The sequence below is a fragment of the Priapulus caudatus genome, unplaced genomic scaffold (assembly GCF_000485595.1).
Source record: "Priapulus caudatus unplaced genomic scaffold, Priapulus_caudatus-5.0.1 Scaffold1740, whole genome shotgun sequence".
Classification (NCBI taxonomy): domain Eukaryota; kingdom Metazoa; phylum Priapulida; class Priapulimorpha; order Priapulimorphida; family Priapulidae; genus Priapulus; species Priapulus caudatus.
The window spans coordinates 4,857-26,695 of NW_014578801.1; the positions used below are offsets into that span (position 1 = coordinate 4,857).

General features: G+C 47.9%; 2 protein-coding genes and 1 long non-coding RNA gene across 3 annotated transcripts in view; 1 reads left to right on the forward strand and 2 right to left on the reverse strand.

Annotated features, from left to right (window-relative positions):
• LOC106817474 (palmitoleoyl-protein carboxylesterase NOTUM-like) overlaps nt 1-14,549 on the forward strand; it is a gene marked incomplete at its 5' end in the record, with an annotated part of 14,750 nt that extends 201 nt beyond the window's left edge. The window contains 11 exons of the mRNA XM_014822142.1: nt 6,789-6,847; nt 8,503-8,545; nt 8,720-8,849; nt 9,858-9,913; nt 10,379-10,476; nt 11,015-11,200; nt 11,877-11,906; nt 11,950-12,013; nt 13,047-13,198; nt 13,646-13,810; nt 14,357-14,549. Of these exons, the coding sequence (XP_014677628.1) occupies nt 6,789-6,847; nt 8,503-8,545; nt 8,720-8,849; nt 9,858-9,913; nt 10,379-10,476; nt 11,015-11,200; nt 11,877-11,906; nt 11,950-12,013; nt 13,047-13,198; nt 13,646-13,810; nt 14,357-14,508 (1,135 nt within the window). The remainder of the gene's footprint in view (nt 1-6,788; nt 6,848-8,502; nt 8,546-8,719; nt 8,850-9,857; nt 9,914-10,378; nt 10,477-11,014; nt 11,201-11,876; nt 11,907-11,949; nt 12,014-13,046; nt 13,199-13,645; nt 13,811-14,356) is intronic.
• LOC106817475 (oxygen-dependent coproporphyrinogen-III oxidase-like) overlaps nt 9,058-21,839 on the reverse strand; it is a 24,847-nt gene continuing 12,065 nt past the window's right edge. The window contains 3 exon segments of the mRNA XM_014822143.1: nt 9,058-9,180; nt 16,559-16,671; nt 17,120-17,249. Of these exon segments, the coding sequence (XP_014677629.1) occupies nt 16,585-16,671; nt 17,120-17,249 (217 nt within the window). The 3' untranslated portion in view covers nt 9,058-9,180; nt 16,559-16,584.
• LOC106817478 lies at nt 19,820-21,565 on the reverse strand. The gene is made up of 3 exons (XR_001395064.1): nt 21,541-21,565; nt 20,894-20,960; nt 19,820-19,848 (listed from the first exon to the last, which is right to left on the reverse strand). It is a non-coding gene; the product is annotated as an uncharacterized LOC106817478 (long non-coding RNA).

Here is a 21,839-nt window from a genome sequence, read left to right on the forward strand (position 1 = left end):
AGTGGGTTTGTGTGCCTGGCGCACGCGGCAATGTGTTGTGTGAGTGGTGTGTTTGTCGTGCCTGCGTGCGCGGTTGTTGTGGTCAGTGTGTGTTTCTTGTGCCGCGGTGGCGCCGTGCGCGGTAGTGCGTGTGTGTCGTACTACGCGGGGCCTCCGGGTCCTCCCCGGTCCCGCCTCAGGCCCAATAACCTATCCATCCCTCGCGCGTCGCCTTCATACCCCATCCCCGATCTTCCTTCCCTTTATCCGGTCACTCGCACCATCACTTGCCTCCGGCCCACCCACCACCATCTCGCCTGAACCTCCGAGACCGTCCGGTACCTAGTATTCGCAACCACGCCCCCACGCCCCCAGCTCCCAGCGTGCCCGCACGCATCGCACCCGCCCACGGCACCGCGCACCGCCCCCGCACGCAGATGGCACGGACGCCCAGCACGCACAGGCCCGCACGGCCCGCACGCCCGCACGGCACCGCCGCACGCGATGCACAGCACGCGCCGCACGCCGCCGCCACGCCCCCGCACGGCGACGCCCGCGGACGCATGCGCGCACACGCCCGACGCACGCCCGCCCGCACGCCACGCACGGCCCAGCAGGCTGCCGCACACACCCCAGCAAAGCGGAAATTGTTTTCCCACTTGAGTTTCCGGACCACACAATACGATGAGTGTTTCTGTAATATGTGGCTTATATATAGGGCTGGATTGTAGTGTTTTGAATTAGGGTTCGCTGTACGTGTTAGGCGTTACGGGTTAGGGTGAGGGTAAGGGTTAGGGATCAGAAGGTATCGCATCTTACATTGTTCATCGAGAGTCGACGTGAATGGAGTGCGCTGATTGGCTGTGGTCCGGAACTCAAGTGGGAAAATAAATTTGCCCGCCCACGCACGCACGGCCCGCAGGCCCGCACAACTCACGCCCGCGACGCAAGGCACGCCCGCCACCGACCGCCACCCACCCGCAGCACGCCCGCACATACGCACGCACGCATCGCGACGGCAAACACACAACCGCGCGGGCGCAACGCACGAGTGCAGCACCACGCCACAGAGCCCGGCACGCATCGCATGGCACGCAAACACACACGGCTATCTCCATGCACGCAAACAGCACGCGTGCGGCAAGCCTGCACGCTGCCGCAGGCACCACGCGCCGACACGCCGTACGCACCACGCAGCGCAGCCGCCCGCCGCGCGCGCGGGCGGTGTAGATCAAACAGTCGCGTGCGGTGTCGGCGTCCGTTTGGCCGCGCGCGTGGATCGCGACGCCATGCTAATCGTACGCCGAACGTAAAAGACACACGTAAATTTGTGGAGCGTCGGTTTCAGACTCACGCGGCGCTGTAAGCCGAACGTAGCCCTGTATCACACAGCCGCCGTACTATAGCCTCGCTGCTGCTGCTGCTGCGGTGGTGCTGGTTAGCTGCAGGCGGTGGCCTGGCGGTGACTCTCTGCTGCTGTAGCTGCTGCCGCTTAGCTGCTGCTGGCTGGCCTGCTGGTGGTGCTGGTGCGCTGGTGCTGGCTGGTGTGCTGCTGGTGGTGCTCTTGCTGCTGCTGTGGTGGTGCTGCTGCTGGCTAGCTGCTGCTGGCTGGTGGTGGGGGTGGTGGTGGTGCGCTGGCTGCTGCGCTGTCTGCTGCTGCTCGCTGCTGCTGCTGCTGCTGTTGCTGCTGCGCTGCTACTGCGTTGCTGCTGGAATGTCAGTGTGAGTTATTGGGGGAAGCGATAGAGCTGGCTGCTATAGAGCGAGCGCTATCAGCTTCTAACACCACTAACGGCCACCGCAAACAAGAAGGTTGGGCTGGGGGAGGATAGCGAAATGATGGGGTAGGAAAGGGAGGCGAGGGATGAGGAGGGAAGGGATGAGGAGGGGAAGGGATGAGAGGGGAAGGGATGAGGAGGGACAAGGGATGAGGAGGGGAAGGGAAGGCGAGGGATGAAGAAGCGAAGACTAGAGAAGATTGAAAGGGTGAGGTAGGACGGGGGGACCGGGGAAGGTGGGTAAGGAAGGGTGCGAGATGCTTGGAGAGGATAAGATGGATGCGGAGACTGCGGGAAGGTAGGAAGAAGGAGATGGCGAGGACAGGAAAGATGAAGAAAGATTGCGGAGACGACGGAGAATGGGAAATGAGAGTGGGAAGAATGGGAAGAGCGGATATCTGAACGAGGACGAGAGTGGAATCAGAGATCGCTGGTAAAGGGTGCAGCAGGGGCCTACTGCAGGGTAGCTATTAGCGAGCAACATATTAACACATCTCACCAGCAATGGCTTTCCCCTCCTCTCACATCGAGATAAGATAGAGCAAGGGTTCCAATCGAATACGATATACCCGTCTGCTAAATCCCGTGTCAGCCCGCAGGAGTTAGTGTTAGTTATTATCCCCACACACACACAACACCGGCACCCATCCGTGCTGGTCCCTGTATAAATCCCAATGCGTACAATCCCTGTCTAACACTGCTGGCTGCTGCTAGACTGCTACTGCTGCTGCTGCTGCTGCTGTTGCTGGGCTACTGCTGCATGCTGGCTACTGCTGCTACTGCTGCTGCTACTTACTGTGCCTGTGCTGCTCAATGCTTGCTGCGTTCTGCTGCTACTGCTGGCTGGCTGAGCTACTGCTGCTGTTGCTGCTGCTACTGCTGCTGGCTGCTGATGTTGTTGCTGCTAACTGCTGCTGTTACTCGCTGCTGCTGCTGACTAGCTGTGGTTACTGGCTTGGCTGTTGCTGCTGTGCCGTACAGCTACTGCTGGCTGTTGGCTGCTGCTACTGCTGCGTTACTGGCTGGTGCTGTTTTTTGCCTCGCTGCTACGCTGCTGCTACTACTGCTGCTGTGCTGCTGCTACTGCTGCTCGGCTTGCTGCTGGCTGCTGTTCATTCTAGGTCCATTTGTTTGCTTTTTATATCGTCGTTAGGCTGTCGCTGCAGCCCTATATTGTCTTGACTCTTGCCTTGCTGCTACTAACCGCTTCTACTGCTATACTGACTCCTGCTACTAGCTGCTGCTACTGGTGCTGCTGTTACTACTGCTACTGCTACTGTACTACTTGGATGTTGCCTACTGCTCTCTGGCTGCTACTGCTGCTGGCACTGCTGCTACTGCTGCCGCACCATCGCGCGTCTAAGCGTAGATGCGATTGCTAACCAACACGTAAACAAACATGAGCGGCGATTACAGACGGCCATCGCCCGCGCATGACGTAACAACATGGCGACGCGCCTTGGACTCGCTCTCTCCCTCCTCTCTCGTGCTCTCTCCCCCCTTGGTAAAATTTCTCTCCCCCCTCATCTCGTGCTCTCTCAACCCCTTGGTCTTTCTCTCCCCCCCTCTCTCTTCCTCTCTCCCCTTGTCTTCTCTCCCCCTCTCTCTTGCTCTCCCTTTGGCCGCTTTTCTCTCCAACCCTCTCTCGTGCTCTGCTCCCCCTCGGGCTTTCTCCATCCCCCCTCTCTCTTGCTCTCTCCCCCCTTGGTCTTTCTCTCACCCCTCTCTCTTGCTCTCTCCCCCCTTGGTCTTTCTCTCACCCCTCTCTCTTGCTCTCTCCCCTTGGTCTTTCTCTCCCCCTCTCTCCTGCTCTCATCCCCTCTTGGTATTTCTCTCTCCCTCTCTCTGCTTTCTCGCCCTTGGTATTCTCTCTCCCTCTCTCTTGCTTTCTCCCCCTGTCTTGTCTCTCTCCCCTTGCATTTTCTCTCTCCCTCTCTCTTCTTTCTCCCCCTTGGTCTTTCCTCTCACCCCTTGGTATTCTCTCCCCCCTCTCGCTTGCTCTTCACCCCTCTCTCTTGCTCTCTCCCCCCTTGGTCTTTCTCTCACCCCTCTCGCTTGCTCTCTCCCCACGCCTTGGTCTTTCTCTCTCCCCTCGTCTCTTGCCTCGTCCTCTCTCTGCTTTCTCCCCCTTTGGTCTTTCTCCCACCCCTCTCCTCTCTCTTGCTTTCCTCCCGCCCTTCGGTCTTTCCTCCCACCCCCCTCTCTCTCTCCTCGCCTCGCCCCCCCCCCCCGGTCCCCTTCTCATCAACCCCTCTCTCTGGCCTCACCCTGCCTTGGTCTTTTTCTACCCTCTTCTTTTTGCTCTCTCCCCCTTGGTCTTTCTCCTCCCTCTCTCTTCTCTCTCCCCCTTGTATTTCTCTCTCCCCTCTCTCCGGTGGCTCTCCCCCCTTGGTCTTCTCTCTCATCCCTTGTCTTTCCTCCTCTCACCCCTCCGCGCTCTCGTACCCCCTTGGCTTCTCTCTCCTCGCTCTTGCCCTCCTCTCTCTGCTTTCTTCTCCCCCCGGTTGTCCCGTTTCTCCACCACCTTCCTCTCTCTCTTGCTTTCCTCCCCTTGGGTCTTTCTCGCCCCACCCACCTCTCTCTCCGCTCTCCCCCCCTCGTCTTCTCTCACCCCTCTCTCTGCTCTCGCCCTCCCTTGGTCCTTTTCTCACCGCCTCTCTTTTGCATCTCGTCCCCCCTTTGGTCTTTCTCTCTCACTCTCTCTCTCGTGCTCTCTCCCGCTTTGGTCTTGTCTCTACACTCTCTCCTGCTCTCTCAACCCCTTGGTCTTTCTCGTTCTCTCACTCCTCTCTGATTGCTCTCCCTCCCCCTTGGTCTTTCTTCTCACTCCTCTCTCATTTGCTCTCCGATCCCCCCTTTGGCTTTCTCTCTCCCCTCTCTCTTGCTTTCTCCCCCCTTGGTCTTTCTGCTCATCCCCCGTTGGGTATTTCTCTCACCTCCTTCTCTCTGCTCTCTCCCTTCCCTTGGCTTGGCTCTCTCCCTCCTTTGTCTTTCCCTCGCCTCCTCTCTCGTTGCTTCTCCCTCCCTTGGTCCTTCTCTCTCCCCCCTTGGTCTTATCCCTCTCACATCCTCTCTAGTTCTCTCTCCCCTTGGTCTTCTCTCACTCCTCTTCCTATTTGCTCCTCCCCTTGGTCTGTTCTCTCCCTGCCTCTCTCTTGCTTTCTCCTCTCCCCTTGGTCCTTTTCTCCCCTTTGTATTTATCTCACCGCCTTCTTTGCTTTCTCCGCCCCTTGGTCCTTTCTCTCAATTCCTCTCTCTTGCTCTCCTCCCTCCTTGCTTTCTCTCAACCCCTCCTCTCGTCCCTCCCCTCTCTCCTGTTCCCTCCCCTCCTCTCGCCCTCCCCTCTCTCTCACTCCTCCCCTCCTCACTCAACGATCCCACTCTCTCTCGTTCCCTCCCTCTCTCGCCCTCCCCGTGCTCTCTCGCTCCTCCCCCTCTCCTCCTCCCCTCCCCTCTCCTCCCTCGCTCGATCCCTCTCTTTTCTCGCCGCCTCCCCCTCTCTCTCGCTCCCTCCTCTGCTTCTGCTCTCAGCCTCGCTGCCTCCTCTCCTCTCGCTCGCTCGCCCTCTCTGCCCAGTTGTCCCCCCTCTCTCACTCGCACGCACGGTCGCAGCACGCACGCGACGCACGCCCACACATCACCAACAACCCGCACGCCCGCAGGCCCCGCAACCCACGCCCGCACGGCAGCCCGCCCGCAAGCGCATGCGACAGCACAGCCCGCACGAAACGCACGCACCGCACGCCGATCCCCGCACGCCCCTCCCAAATGTTTCTTCTTTCCCCACTTGAATATCCGGCACCACACCCATAGATAGTGTTTTGTAATATAATGGTGCTTGTATATATAGGGTTGGCAATTATAAGTGTATTGAGTTCAGGGTTCGTGTAACAGTTAAGGGTTAGGGTACGGGTTAGGGTAATGTAGGGTAGGGTAAGGGAATGTCTTAGGGGTCTAGGGTACGAAGGTGTATTCATTTAACCATTGTTGCTTACGAGGAAGTCGAAACGTGAATTGGAGTGCGCTGATTGGGCTGTAGTCCGGACCTGATAGTGGGGAACCCAAAAAAATTTCCGTCCCCCTCTCTCGTCACTCCTCCCCCCTCTCTCTCACTCTCTCCCGCTCTTTCTCGCTCCCGACTGCACCTCCTCTCTCCTCCCTCCCGCGCCAGTCTCTTCGCCATCAGCTTCCCTCCCCCCTCTCTCGTCGCCTCGCTCTCCTCTCCGTCTTCCTCCACCACCCGCCCTCTTCATCGCTTCCTCTATCCCCTCCTCTCCTCGCTCCCTCTCCTCTCCTCTCGTCCTCCCCCTCGTCCTCACCCTCGCTCCAATCCCAGCTCTCTCTCCGCTTCCTCTCCTCTCTCTCTCTCCGTTCCTCCCCCTCTTCCTCAACTCCTCGTCTCTCCAATCTTACCACCCCCCGCCTAAATTACTACACCCGCAGCAAGCCTGTCGCCCCCACCGTCGTATATAACATACGATCGAGCAGAAATCGATTGTTTGAGGTCAGAAAACACAAAGAGTAATGTAAGAAATAGATAGATCTAAAAATGGCAAAGATATTTGGAAAAGAGATATAAATGCAAGAAAAATAAAGAAAAAAGAAATATGAATTATAAATGAATAAATTGTAGAAGATGAACTCGGTACTGCTGTGTTAGTATAATGCGGATCGACCGTTGATATCTCTAGCTCTGTTATTAGTTAATAAATGCGGATCGGAGTTGATCATCTATGCTGCGTTATTAGTATAATCGGAGTCGACCGGCGGCAGAGCGACCAAAAACCGCACCCGTCTCTCTAGCGGACTGTTACTGTGCTGGCGAGATAAATATGTTGATTGTGGGTAATGAGAACTTGTCTAGGGAGCACGGAAGGAGGAGGGAGCAACGGAGGAGCAGAGGGAGAGGAAGCAGGAGGAACAGGGAAGGGGAGGAGGAAGCAAGGGACAGGATAACGGGTAATAGATATTATTGTCATTATTGTTACTATATTTTTAGCATTTATTATGTGTACATTTCTTTCTTTCTAGGATGATTCCCTACTGTTCCAGTGATTCTTGGAGTGGAGCCAAACCAGCTGCAGAAAAGGGTAATATATTATATACTAGTATATATACCAACTCACCCTCTCATACTATATCCATGCACTACCATGTATATATGTATGATACTTATGTGCGTGCGTGATGCGTGATGCGTGCGTGCGTGCGTGCGTGCGTGTCTGTGTGTGCGCGTGTGTACGTCTATCTGTGCGTGCGTGCGTGCGTGCGTGCATATGTTTGCGTGTGCTTATGTATACATAATGGCATGTCATACATTCATACATGGAAAGAAACAAATAGGTACCATACAAACATAAGGCAAGTGTAGAAAATGTCAAATTCCTAATCGTAAACTTTATTCTTATAACCTTAAAGGTCTATAATAACACACAAACTCTCACCAGCAATAATATTATATAACACCTTTGCACCAACAGCACAACCTATTTGATGAGATAACATTACATCTCAAGTAAAAATATAATCAGAAAATACCTAATTGATTAATCAATTATATATTTCCTAATTACATCTCTTTGAATAATCGAATTTGAAGTTTCGTTGCTTAACCACACATAATATGCTTACTGTAGCTTGTCAAAATAATCTATATCTGTAACGAACGAATGATTGCCTATTCTACTATTCAATCCACTACCCTACAATATTTTGTTGTATTTTTTAAAGCCTATAATTTTTAAAGGATTCTCCTCCAATGGAAATTTGGATATGTTCAGGTTGCAGGGTTGCGCAACGAATATCCACTTATAAATCCCTAATCTCACTTACAAAACCGATACATAGCCATCATCCGCTGTTTTTTCGTGAAGTACCGCTTTACATGTTGTACTATATGATCGTCGGCGTCTCACTTCATATATTATCTCTATCATCAGACTAATAAATAATGACAAACAGGCGATATTATATATACTATATCTTAATGTTTAACGCTTCAATACCCCATATCGTTCACTAATTTTAAGTATACCATATCATAATAACAATTGCTAGGGCGATATATATCCACTATATAATGCCCATATATGCCTCATAGCTCCACGCGTCTATAGGCATCCTATGCCACATATCAAGGTATTAAGCGTTCAATTACCCCATTATCTCTCTACTAATCTTCCAGCATATCTATACTATATATTATTATTCATCCATACTAACTACTATATATAGATTATTCTCCTATACTATCTTAATATTATATCATCCTACTTCTCCATATATTATAACTATATACTATATTATATATATAATACTACTACATCATTATCTTTCCTCCACTACATATAGTATATATATACAATATTATTCTCCATATATATATACTATAATTATTCATCGCATATATATTATTATATAATATATATATATTATTCTCCATATATATATATATACCTATAATATTATATATTATTCTCCATATACTCATATACTATATACTATAATATCTATACCTCCATATATTATATATATGATGTGTGTGTTTGATTGTTGTCTTCTTTGCAGGATTGACTGGGCCGTTCACTCGGCGCCTCCCTCAATCAATACAGGAACTTGATGATAGGACCTGCCCTACAGGGAATCGGTCCTCCAACACGGATAGAAGCTGCCTCCATCAGGTTCGAAGCCACGATAACCGCTAGCAACGCCGTCTCGTTCTCCACTCGGTAACGCGTTGACGCAGATCACCGTGGCGATGCATTGATGAAGATCACTTTAGCAAGACAGTGAGTGTTGCACATCTCCAACGCGGCAACTGAGCGCCCTGGCTATTACACATCTCCATAGCCGATGCAGTGAATGCACGTCCATCCATGGCACCGAGCGTCGGCCCTAATACACATCTCCATAGCGCATGCCGTTGAATGCACCGTCTTTCCATGTGCAACGCATACATGCAGATCTCCGGTTGTACTCATCCGTGAGGATGCCCAGATGACCACCGTGATCAACCGCTTGATGGCGCCTGTGATGCTGTCGCTTGATTCAGTGAGAGCATGTTGGAGAGCGCAAGCAGAAGACGCAGACCCTGTGAGCAGAGCAGGAGCAGACGTCGTTCATGCAGTCGGAGCGAGAGAGACGCTGAGAGAGAAACAGCATGAGCGAGAGAGAGAGTTGTCCTGAGAATGAGCCGTCGAGAGAGAAAGAAGCAATGATGAATAATGAGCAAAGAGCGAGGAAAGAGAATGAGAGAGACGAGCAGAGAGAGAGATGCAGACAGGAGATAAGAGAGGAGAGAGACGAGAGATGAGAGGGCGAGAGACTGAGAGACGAAGATGCAGAGCAGAGAAAGAAAAATGATTTAGTCGAGTCGACTTCCTTACCATTCCTTGAATCAAATCGTGTCAGCAGACTCACAAACCTGAAGAGCAAATGAAACATATCTCTCTNTCCTACACACCACTGAAGCTGTTACTAGCGATTGTTAACATCCATGTTCGTGTGTTTTACAGCTATTGGAACGTACAGCCACCTTAGCAGCATCCATCCATCCATCCTACACACCACTGAAGCTGTTACTAGCGATTGTTAACGTCCATGTTCGTGTGTTTTACAGCTACTGGAACGGACAGCAACCTTAGCAGCATCCATCCATCCATCCTACACACCACTGAAGCTGTTACTAGCGATTGTTAACGTCCATGTTCGTGTGTTTTACAGCTACTGGAACGGACAGCAACCTTAGCAGCATCCATCCATCCATCATACACATCACTGAAGCTGTTACTAGCGATTGTTAACATCCATGTTCGTGTGTTTTACAGCTATTGGAACGTACAGCCACCTTAGCAGCATCCATCCATCCATCCATCCATCCTACACACCACTGAAGCTGTTACTAGCGATTGTTAACATCCGTGTTCGTGTGTTTTACAGCTATTGGAACGGACAGCCACCTTAGCAGCATCCATCCATCCATCCTACACACCACTGAAGCNAAGTGAAGGAGGAGGGGAAGGGAGAAGAATGCACGGGGGAGGGGTGGGTGAAGGGGAGAGTGAAAAAGGAGGGGAGGGAAGGGGAAGGGGTGGAGGGAAGGGAGAGGACGATGCTCACCTCTGCTCTCCCGTCAAATCCGTGAAGCTAAGAATCAGGTATGAAGGGGTAAGAGTGAAGTATGGGGATAGATAGGTGATACTCGAGGTTATATATATCATGCAGGAAGAAGACCTCTGATATCTCAGGTAATATTGAAACGGACAGCCACCTTAGCAGCAGCATCCATCCATCCTACACACCAGATAGTGTTCAGCCCTACACTAGTATCTGTTTACTATTGTTTTACTAAACACTGGTACTAGCGATTGTTAACATCCATGTTCGTGTGTTTTACAGCTACTGGAACGGACAGCCACCTTAGCAGCATCCATCCATCCATCCATCCATCATACACATCACTGAAGCTGTTACTAGCGATTGTTAACATCCATGTTCGTGTGTTTTACAGCTATTGGAACGTACAGCCACCTTAGCAGCATCCATCCATCCATCCATCCATCCTACACACCACTGAAGCTGTTACTAGTGATTGTTAACGTCCATGTTCGTGTGTTTTACAGCTACTGGAGCGGACAGGTGCCCGAACGATGTCAAGAGGAGTACCCGACAGAACACTGGAGGTGCTACTTTGGTTACCGCGCCTACAACACCATGAGAGGTGAGGCTTCGAGCGAATCCGCCTCCGAAAACGTCGCGACAGTTTCCGATTCCTGACACTCAGAATCCTTCATATATTGATTATGTGTTATATTGTTGTTACTCTGATGTGGTGACTCTATCCATAGAATTAAGTAAATGGTGTGCCAGAGTTTGCTCTACAAGTTGTTCACAAGCGTTTTTCCCCGGGGCAACGCCGAGTATGCAAGCTAATCACTAGTAATAGTAAATCGATTACTAGTCACTAGTCACTTGTCACTAGTAATACTTTACTGGTGACGCTCATCTCTGGTTCAGACTGCTTACTCTCATCTTTCGTTCTTAGAAATCAATTACTAAATTAAATATCAATTAAAATCCGATAATTAATTCAAACTTCTATCTATCACCCAATTAACGCTCCCCGAGGCAAGCGCCACCTGGCGACACAAGTCCCCCTCTAGCATGCAATTGACATTATCATAATTGTGCAAATTCCCCCCCCCGCCACCTGTAAAACAACTCGTAGACTGACGCCGCCCCGACGCGTTCGTTTGCAGCGCCGCTGTTCGTCTTCCAATGGCTGTACGACGAGGCACAGATGACGGTGGACAACGTTGGGCCGCCCGTCACCAAGGATCAGTGGGACTACATACACGGCATGGGCAACGAACTAAAGGCGACATTCCAGAACGTGTCGGCCATGTTCGCAGCCTCCTGCCTGTCACACATCGTACTCACAAAGAAGTAAGCACATGTCTTACATGCTATCCTATCCTATATATATATATATATATCTTGTATTCTAAATACAATAGAAGAGATATCACGAAGAAGTTAGTACACGTCAGAGATGCTATCCTATCCTATATATATGTATATATATATATATCTTGTATTCTATATACAATAGAAGAGATATCACAAAGAAGTGAGTACACGTCAGAGATGCTATCCTATCCTATATATATATCCTTTAAGTCTCATGTCCTGTAATGATAGAACAGATATGTGTGAGGCAGATATCAACAAAGAAGTAAGCACATTGTTCCATGCTATCTTATCTCATAGCTCATATCTTATATAACGACACAACAGACATAGTGATAGAGCAGATATGGAATAGATACGTGCAGTACGAAGTTGAATACCTCTCAGTATCGAAGTGTAACCAGCTTATAAACACGCCTAAGGATTTAATGTTATGAGAGTGGTCAGATAGATTGGTGGCAAGCCGACCTACTATAACACTCTAGACGCTGTAAGCACGCATGATTGTATGTTGGCAGGGTGAGGGAAGATAGATGGCGGCCACGCTAGATAACACTTATGATGTGATGTTGCGGGCCAGGGAGTGCAGAATTAGATGTCTCCCAACCTAGTATAATACACTGTAACCACGTTATGATGGTGATTGTTGGCAGGAGTGCAAGTACCGTTATACTAGATGGAGTGACGTACGGGCAGGCGTGCTGCGCTGCTGGATGGACGCCAGCCAACGACAGGACAACCACAAACACCACCGCAACCCAACGGAATTCGACCTGCTCCGCTTTCCCGTAAAGCAGCGTTACCATGACAACGTCGGCTCGACGGTTAATCGCACCGGGCATTTAGATGCGATATGATATGACTACTAGGCAACTTAGGATAATGACTACTAGGACAACTTAAAAAAAAAAAAACCATAAGCCCTAACCCTACCCTTAACGCCCTAAAAAAAAATAATTAATTTAATAAAGTGGCCTGGGGGGGGTAAGTCCATATCATATCGGCTCTTTCTGCCTTTGCCGTTAATCACGACTCTCAGTCCGCAGTTTTTAGTCCATGCAATGTTTTTTTGTATTCCGAGCATGGGTTCTGCAAACATGGCAGAATTGGCTATAGTAAAATGCCCAGTGGCCGAGGTCCTCGCGTAATGCTGTGAGCTTTGTTAGTGGCAGTAATTGCCGATGGTTGACTCACACTTGATGGCCGTATTAAAAATTATATCTCTCGAAGAGATGGTAACCATCATCCACATCCAGGGCGGCACCGACTTGTAGCAGCAGCAGCAGCAGCAGAGCAAGCAGCAGACAGCATCAGGCAGCATACAGCATCTTCATCATCAGAGCAGCAAGCAGCACACCAACCACGCACACTCACTCCATCCACCACCACCAACCACCATCTACCAACCACCAGCAGCACCAATCAGCATCAGCATCAGCATCAGGCAGCAGCAGCAAGGCAGCAGTAGGCAGCATTCAGCATCCAGCAGGCAGCAGCAATCAGCAGCACATCAGCAGCAGATAGAGAACGACATGTTAACTGTTAGCTGTGTTTTCCAGGAGGTGATGCTAGAGTGGAATCAGGCGGAGTCAAGCAGGCAGCAGCATCAGCATCAAGCAGCAGCAGCATCACAGCGCGTCAGCATGGCAGCATCATCATCAGTCAGGCAGTAGAGAACCATGTTAACTGTTAGCGTGTTTTTCAAGTGAGTGATGCTGACGATCAGGCGGATTCAGCAGGAGCAGAGCAGCATCAGCAGCATCATCAGCAGCAGCAGCAGCAGCAGTAGAGAACCATGTTAACTGTTAGCTGTGTTTGCAGTGAGGTGATGCTGAGTGATCAGGCGGAGTCAGCAGCAGCAGCGTCAGCATCAGCATCAGAACCGACACGTCAGCGGAGTCGGCTGAGCAAGCAGCAACGCAGGCAGGAGCGACTCTCTCGCAGACAGCGAACTCGCAACAGGAAGAGCAAAGGTAACACGCGCGTAGCCTATAGGAACAACTAGTAGGGTCAGGATAAGCTACTAGGGTCAGGATAAGCTACTAGGGTCAGAGTCAGTTACAGGGGTCAGCGTCAGTTACAGGGGTCAGGATAAGCTACTAGGGTCAGTATAAGCTACTAGGGTCAGGATAAGCTACTAGGGTCAGTGTCAGTTACAGGGGTCAGGGTCAACTATCAGAGTCAAGGTCATCAATCAGGATCAGGGTCAGGGAAAACTATTAGAGTTAGGTACAACTACCAGGATCAGGATCAACTAGTGTGAGTTAGGTTTAGCTAGCACGGACTGGGAGATACGACGCGTACAGAGCTCGTTAACACAGCTCGTTAATACAGCTCATTAATGAAGAATATGAAGATCTCTCTTACGAGATGTAATGTTGATACGATAAACACATGAGCATCTGAACCCCGACTTTCAGCTCGGAATCGTCAGCAGACGAAGCGAGCGGCCACGTTTGAAGACGACGAGGATTTCGACCACAGGTGGCGCCTCCACAACAGCCGATGTCGGCACAGGCTTATCGACCGCTGCGCGTGGCCTCAGTGCAACCAGGCGTGCCCCAAGCTACGCAACCCGTTCACCGGTCAGTAGTTACAAATCAGTGTTTATCTATCGGTTTATCAATCCACATATCTGTGTGTCTGATGTCTGTCTGTCTGTCCAATCTAATCTATCTAATATCTATCCATCCATCCATCCGTCCATCCACACCTACATCTATATATCTGCGCTGCCCTGACCGCACTGACGCACACACGTGTTTTCTCTCACACACACGTGTTTTCTCTCCCACACGCGTGTTTTCACACACGTGTTTTCTCTCACACATGCGTGTTTTCTTTCCCACACGCGTGTTTTCACACACGTGTTTTCTCTCACACACTGCTGTTTTCTCTCACACACACGTGTTCTCTCTCACACACGCGTGTTTTCTCTCACACACATGTGTTTTCTCTCTCACATGTTTTCTCACACACACACACGTGTGTTCTCTCTCACACCACACGTGTGTTCTCTCTCACACACACGTGTTTTCTCTCTCACACACACACGTGTTTTCTCTCTCACACACGTGTTCTCTCTCACACACACGTGTTCTCACACACACACACGTGTTTTCTCTCGGCAGGCGAGGAGATGGATTTCATTGACCTGTTGAAGTCATTCGGACTCGACATGACGAGCGTTGCCAACGCGCTCGGCATGGACGTCGCCCTGCTCAACAGCATGGACCACGACCAGCTGTTGCAGCTGCTCGCCGAGTACACGCGGCGACGCTAGGGGGCGCCACCGCACGGCGATGCTAGCGAGGGGGCGCCACTGCGCGGTGACACTAGCGAGGGGGCGCCACCGCGCGGCGATGCTAGCGAGGGGGCGCCACCGCGCGACTGCGACGACGCTAGCAAGGGGGCGCCACTGCTCGGTCGCAACGACGCTAGCGTGGGGGCGCCACCGCGCGTCCGTGATGGCGCCACCACGAGGTGTCAGCAGTGAGGGTGTAGAACTGTAAGGTGTTGGGTGTGGTGAGGGGGCGCCGTCGTGTAGTGGTGGCAGCGGATATGAGAGGGAGCCACCGTGCGCTGTGACGAGGGTTTTTGGAGAGTGCTAATGGTCTGATCTGAGCAAGCTCAAACAATGATAGGGATAGAGAAAGAGATTGGGAGGAAGAGAGAGATATAGAGCAAGAGGAGAGACAGATAGAGATATAGAGAGAGGTGGGGGAGAGGGAGACGGATAGTTGGAGGGAGATGGAGACCGAAAGAGAGGAATAGGTAGAGCGTGAGAGTCACACGGAGGAAGAATCTACGTCTCGCGATAGCGCCTTAAGCCAACAGCACAAATCACTGATGCACTCTTGTCTTGTTTCTCACGACACATCTCTCTGCATGGCACACGTGGGAGGCGTGAACCCGGCATTTCATACTATAGCTACTATACGCAACAACAAATGTCATCGTCATGTAAATAACGTGTGTGCGTAGCCGCCGCTGCCGCCGCTGCATACGCAAACACATATTATTATTATATTATTGTTTTGTTGTTGTTGTTGTTGTTGTTGTTGTTGTTGTGGTGCAACGATGACCCTATTTATCCGCCTTGTAAATAATTGCGACCCGCAAACGAGAGGGAATGTTTTTTGAACTGTACAGACGCGCGGAGCGTTTCGCGGCGATCGGTGATGCAAGTGTCGGCCATTGCCGAATGTTAGACATAGCGGCGGACGCGTGAAGGCGAGAGTAGACTACGACGAACGCACTGCCGCTACTAGTTACACGGTTTTACTATAACCCGGCGATGTTAGATCACTGCGGACTACGAATCGACTACTTGATCCATAATATAATATCCATATTAATAAGTTCCGCGAATCTGCGAAGATTTGCGGGGAAAGACTGTAATGATAACGTTGTAATGAAATCGTGGTTGAATTGCGCGCTGACCACGAATTACGTCTCCAGCATTTTTTTTTATAACTCGTTGATTATCTAACTTGTATATGATATCGTAGGGTGTGCAGCGAACACAGATGAATCTATCCACGCAACCACACTCTTGGGTTGTGATACCAATGCCGATTTCCCGGGCAGCTGTCACCTACCGCCATCTAGTGGCGTTTAAGCAACTTACGGAACGGCTTCGATATAAGACTACTGGTTGCCTCGCAAAACTCGAGGACCGATCACGAAATTGAAATAACTAATGAAAATGTATAAGCTCGGTTAGCCACGTCTGTTTCTATAGGTTAGGTTAGAAGCTCACAGCGTATCAACAGCTATATGACCGGCAGCTCGAAATATCGCGAATAATACATATATCATAACGCTGTGTTTTCTGATGTGCATATGTAGAGGGCGCTAGTATAGATAATTGTCGCATTCATGTACAGATTTCTGGCGTGGTGGCGACACCACAACGTGGTAACGCCGTATGATGCGATTGCTAATATAATATAACTATACCATATAAATATATATACATACATACATATATATATATACTACGCAGTGTTGTCGATGTTATTATTGTTCAATTCAATTTAATTTTAAATTGGTTGAAGCATCTTTGTGAATCACTTGCACACATACACTCATTTTGTCACTCTCTCTATCTGTAGATACATGTATGTACTATCACAGCACATAGGGTATACACATGAATTTATTACGAGTCTATCCCTCTACCAAAACAGGGCCACATAGACAACTATAGGTATTATGTGAGAAAAAAGGCGTGTAACTCACAAACCATATGAAAGGTTGTGCCGATGGGTTAAAATTACAATGCTAGTGAGGATTAGACATAGAGGGATTGTGACCCATGACAAACATACCAGTGTAACTTCTGGGAGAGACACATTCAGACCCAATCCTTTGGATTTTTAAGCACGTCTAGTAGTTTTGCCTCGCCAGAGCCCTCTTCTGGCGAATGCATGTACTCCCACCGCTGCAAAGTAAATTTATTTACAAAAATAAAGTTACATAAAATTTAAATAGTTTCTTTGTACATTTCTTCAATGGAATTTCTGGCCAATACGTGAGCTTACATGTGGCATTTCATAGACCCAGGTAACCCAAACTGCGAAGGTTACCCGATCTCTAATATTAACCCAAACTCTAAATATAACTGTTACTCTAACCACCGCATCCCCAACACTAACTCTACCTCTAACGCTACCACAACCCCTAACCATAATTATAATTATTAATTCAATGCTAATTAACCCTAACACTAATCACGAACCTTATCACATCTTTCATAAAAATAATTGATTGGCTTTGATTTGTGGTGCAGAAGGTTTATTCTAACCTTACAATAAACATAAGTGACTATACACAGCATGAAGAGGGGGATATAGTAATAAACAAGAATGAACAGAATTAAGACAACTTACTGCAGTCGTTGGTAGAGACATCAGTATGCTTTCAAAGCGCGCCCCTGGTGTCAGAAGTCCGAACTTAGTGCCACGATCGTAGATCAGGTTGAACTCTACATACCTGCCCCTCCTAAGCTGTTGCCAGTTCCTGCCATGATGGGAAAACACACAGCAGATTAGAACGCTTAGAAAGATTTAAAACAAAATGCTATCGCAAAAAAAGAAATCTATAAATCTATATGACAAATAAATTCAAAGCCCGATTTAAATACTGGCACATAGTTTGTATTGAACAGGAATTAAATTTCATCTGTTGCCAGTTCCTGCCATGATGGGGAAACACACAGCAGATTAGAATGCATAGAAAGATTTAGAACACAGTGTAATAGAAGCATGTGTTTGGAACACGGTAAATTGAGTAGGAAAATGGAACATGTGGTGAGAAAATTGTTATCGTGTCATCGTTGTCAACATATCGTCATCATCATCATCATCATCATCATCATCATCATCATCATCATCATCATCCCCCGTCATCAATCATCACCACCATCATCATCATGATCATCGTCATCATGATCATCACCATCATCATGATCATCATCATGATCATCGTCATCATCATGATCATCATCATCCATCATCATCATCATCATCATCATCATCATCATCAATCGTCATCATCATCATCATCATCATCGTCATCATCACTGCCATTGCGGACTCACCATTCTCTGTGACCGTAACGCTCGTTCTTGTGTTTCTTCATTATTGAACAAAAGATGGCACCGACGCTTCTGCGCACGACTATACGGGGAAAAATTATGCATGCCACATTAAAGAACATATCAAACAGGCCCACTAACACACACATGCACGTACGCACGCACGCACGCAAGCATTCACACACGCACACACCAAGCATTCACGCATGCACACACACCAACAAGAAACAAATATTAGAACTGTGTCTATCCTAGCAAAATTCTATCCAAAAAAGAAATCTATAAATCTAGTTGAAAATAAATTCAAAGCCTGATCTAAATACGAAACATATACTCGTATTGAACAGCATTTAATTCATATAGGAAGAATGCAGGCCAAAAATTTCACAATGAATCATTGTTAACAAGAATGAATAATGACAAATCTTTCATCATTCGCTCCCGGATGTTGATAAACAAGTTAAACAAAACAGGTAAAATATACGTGTTAACATAACGCATTGTGTGCCTCATATCACTTGCGTCTCACACAGCACAGTCACACGCGCAGAAGGATTTCTGATAATATACACTGCATCAATGGTCTTACGTATTCTGCCATTTGTCATCTATCTACACTCATATAATATGTACCTGTACAGGCAAATGCTGCCTCTTGATTGGGCTGATCCAAGTCATCGAAAAATATACCGCCGACACCTCGCTCTCACCTACCAACAGATAAAGACTCTATTTGTAAGTCAATGAATTAGTTATTACATATTCACTATTTATAATATATATTTATATAAAATAGAGATTATATTACACATATATTACAATGTAAAGAGCAATGCTACGTAACCATAACACCAGTCCAGCCAGCGTAGATTTGTTCACCTCGACTCAGTCACCTCCATACCTTTAAACAATTTCTCCCCGTAGATGGCGCACGATGCAATATTGTAGCAGCAGTATGTGTGCTGAGGGGATACTAAGACAGTTGTTTGTACATTTGAATAGTTACAAAAATATAACGCACACGCACACAAACACACGTATTCTTAAAATGGAACCAGCGTGAGTTCGCATACGCTCTGTTGTTTGACAAAGAAGTAGTTGTCGCACCATGTCTTGAACTGCTTGTAGTAATTTTGTCCATGCTTGTCACATGCCTCTTCAGGGTTTGATGAAACATCTTCACGTCCTAGTAACAGAGCCGACATAATTCACGTCGCTAGCAACAGACGACATAAGCACTTTTACCACCGCAGGCTCCCTCTGGATGTTTTAAAGTTTGAGCCAAGACTTGAGCCACCCAAGTTATATTTTACCATCAATGAAAGATGAGCACTGTTCACTTTTTCGTATGTGCTAAGCAAGGCATAAACAGTGATGGGTATGGAGAGAGGTTATGAAAACATTTTAGCGACACGACAGCTGCTTTCATTATTCAATCGTAATTGGAGAAAAAGAAAAGTGTTATATCTTCGGCCAATTTTATTTGTGCTTAGTGTAGCTAACTCGCCACTATAATTTATTACCGCGGTTTTGGAAGGTGGCGAATGCCAGCGGTAGCCCTGACCACATTAAACAGCATTAGCGTCACATCTCTTGGTTATCACGTCATCATTGGTCGTCGGCTGCCATCGTCATTCATTGTCGCTGTTATCGTCATTCATTGTCATCATCATCATCGTCATCAGCACACCAGAAGCATAACACCTCTCTCCCGCTACCATTTGTCAGGATTTATAGTCATATTCATCATCATCGTCATCATCATCCAGCAGCAGCAGCAGCATCATCATCATCATCGATCGTCATCATCATCATCATCATCATCATTATAAGGCGCAACAGCATGACAACCACCCCTACCCCTTACCCGAATTCATAACCTATGTCTTCTATTCAGCCTCTTCATCGGTAGTACGGAGTTAAGTCGGTTCCTCCCCCGAACCACCAAGATGTCTTGGCCATCTCCCTCGTCCACCTCAAAGTACCGATAGTTGAAATGTATCGTCGAACGTTGGGATTCTTCTGCAAACACAGATAGCCTCTTTGTTAGCTGTCGCCATGGTGATCGATGTGATTGTTGTCAGGGAGACCCTTGTCGTATGGTGCAGTTAGAGTAGTAGAAATGTGGCGTTGAATGAAGTTCAAAGTTCACCGACTAGACATTAGAATACAGCAGATATATTACTCGATCAGCATAGATAGTAGGCATTATGCATACATCATGATTAGGGTTATCATTCTATTCACGCTCAGGGCTTATCATTCTATCACAAACTGGGATATCAAGTCTGTCACGTCAAACTGTTATCAATTTATCAAATCCAGGGTTTAACAATCTATCACAATCAGGCGGTCCAATATCTATCTGCCTAGTCGTGTCTGCTTCATGCCTATCTGTCTGTCTGTGTGTCTGTATGCCCCTATCTGTCTTCTGCCTGCCTGTTTGCAATGCCTATCTGTCTCTGATCTGTGTGTCTGTATGCGCTAATCTGTCTGTCGTCTGTCTGCCTGCCTGCCGCATGTTGCATGCCTATATGCCTGCCTGCCCATGTTTGCATGGCTAATCTGTCTGTCTGGCCTATCTGTCTGTCGGTGTGTCTGCAGTGTCCATCTGTCTGTCTGTGTGTCTGTATGCCTGCCTGCCTGCTTGCATGCCTATCTGTCTGTCTGTGTGTCTGCTTATGCCTGGCTGCCTGTGTGCATGCCTATCTGTCTGTCTGTGTCTGTATGCCTGCCTGACCGTGTTTGCATGCCTATCTGTCTGGCCTGCCTGCCTCGCTGCATCCTATCTGTCTGTCTGTGTGTCTTGTATGCCTGCCTGTCTGCCTATCTGTTGTCTGCCTGCCTGCCGCCTGCCTATCTGTCATGTCTGTCTTGGCCTGCCGTGCTTGCAGGCCTATTGTTGCTCTGTGTAGTCTGTATGGCCTACCTGCTACCTGGCCTAGACCTATCTATCTTATCAATTGATATGTATTACTCCTCGATCGTATCCTATCCATGGATTAATCATCTATTACAATCCATACTATATACATCTATTTACATTCAGCAGCTATCTCACACTTACTGGATGGACGACTGAACTTATTCCAGCAGCAAAAAATGGCAACTCTCCGTCTTTCAGGTCCTTACCTCTGCAGGTAAGAACAAGCAAGGTGATGGCAGTAACAATGGTCACAAATAGAGTAAGAACGCGGAAGAATGCATTACGTGTATCGTTATCACTTACCGATATTACCATTATAATTATTATTGAATTTATATTATTTATTTATTTATCTACTATTACCATTATTATTATTATTAGTTACTATTACTACTATATTCACATTATATTTACTAGCATTATTACTAGCTGGGAGACAAAGTAAACAACGGCAAATTCACGTGGAAACGCAAATGGACTTGTATAGTGATCTCCATGTGAATCTATTGTAGCAGTACGTATATATGGATAATTACCTAAAGACCTCCTTTACCTTAATAGACTCGCCCAGTAATAAATAATGCTAGTAAATATAATGTGAATATAATAATAATAATAATAATAACAATAATAATAACAATAATAATAATAATAATAATAATAATAATAATAACAATAATAATAATAATAATAATAACAATAATAATAATAATGATAATAATAATAATAATGATAATAATGATAATAATAGATAAATAAATAAAGTAAAACGCTCTCGTGTCTCCTACCTCGAGCGCATCTGCTGGACGGCTCCCGGCGGGAGGATGCCGTGAACGATGGAGACGTTCACGCCAGCCTTGTCATACGCCTGCGTGTCCTGCAGCACACACGTCACACCGCCACCTCCCTACACAGACAACCACACATTGTAACGAGAGTGTGTAGAGAGGGAGGGAGATGGGAGAGGGAGGGAGATGGGGGAGAAAGAAAGACAGAGAGAGAGAGAGAGCGAGAGACAGAGAGAGAGAGAGAGAGAGAGAGAGAGAGAGAGAGAGAGAGAGAGAGAGAGAGAGAGAGAGAGAGAGAG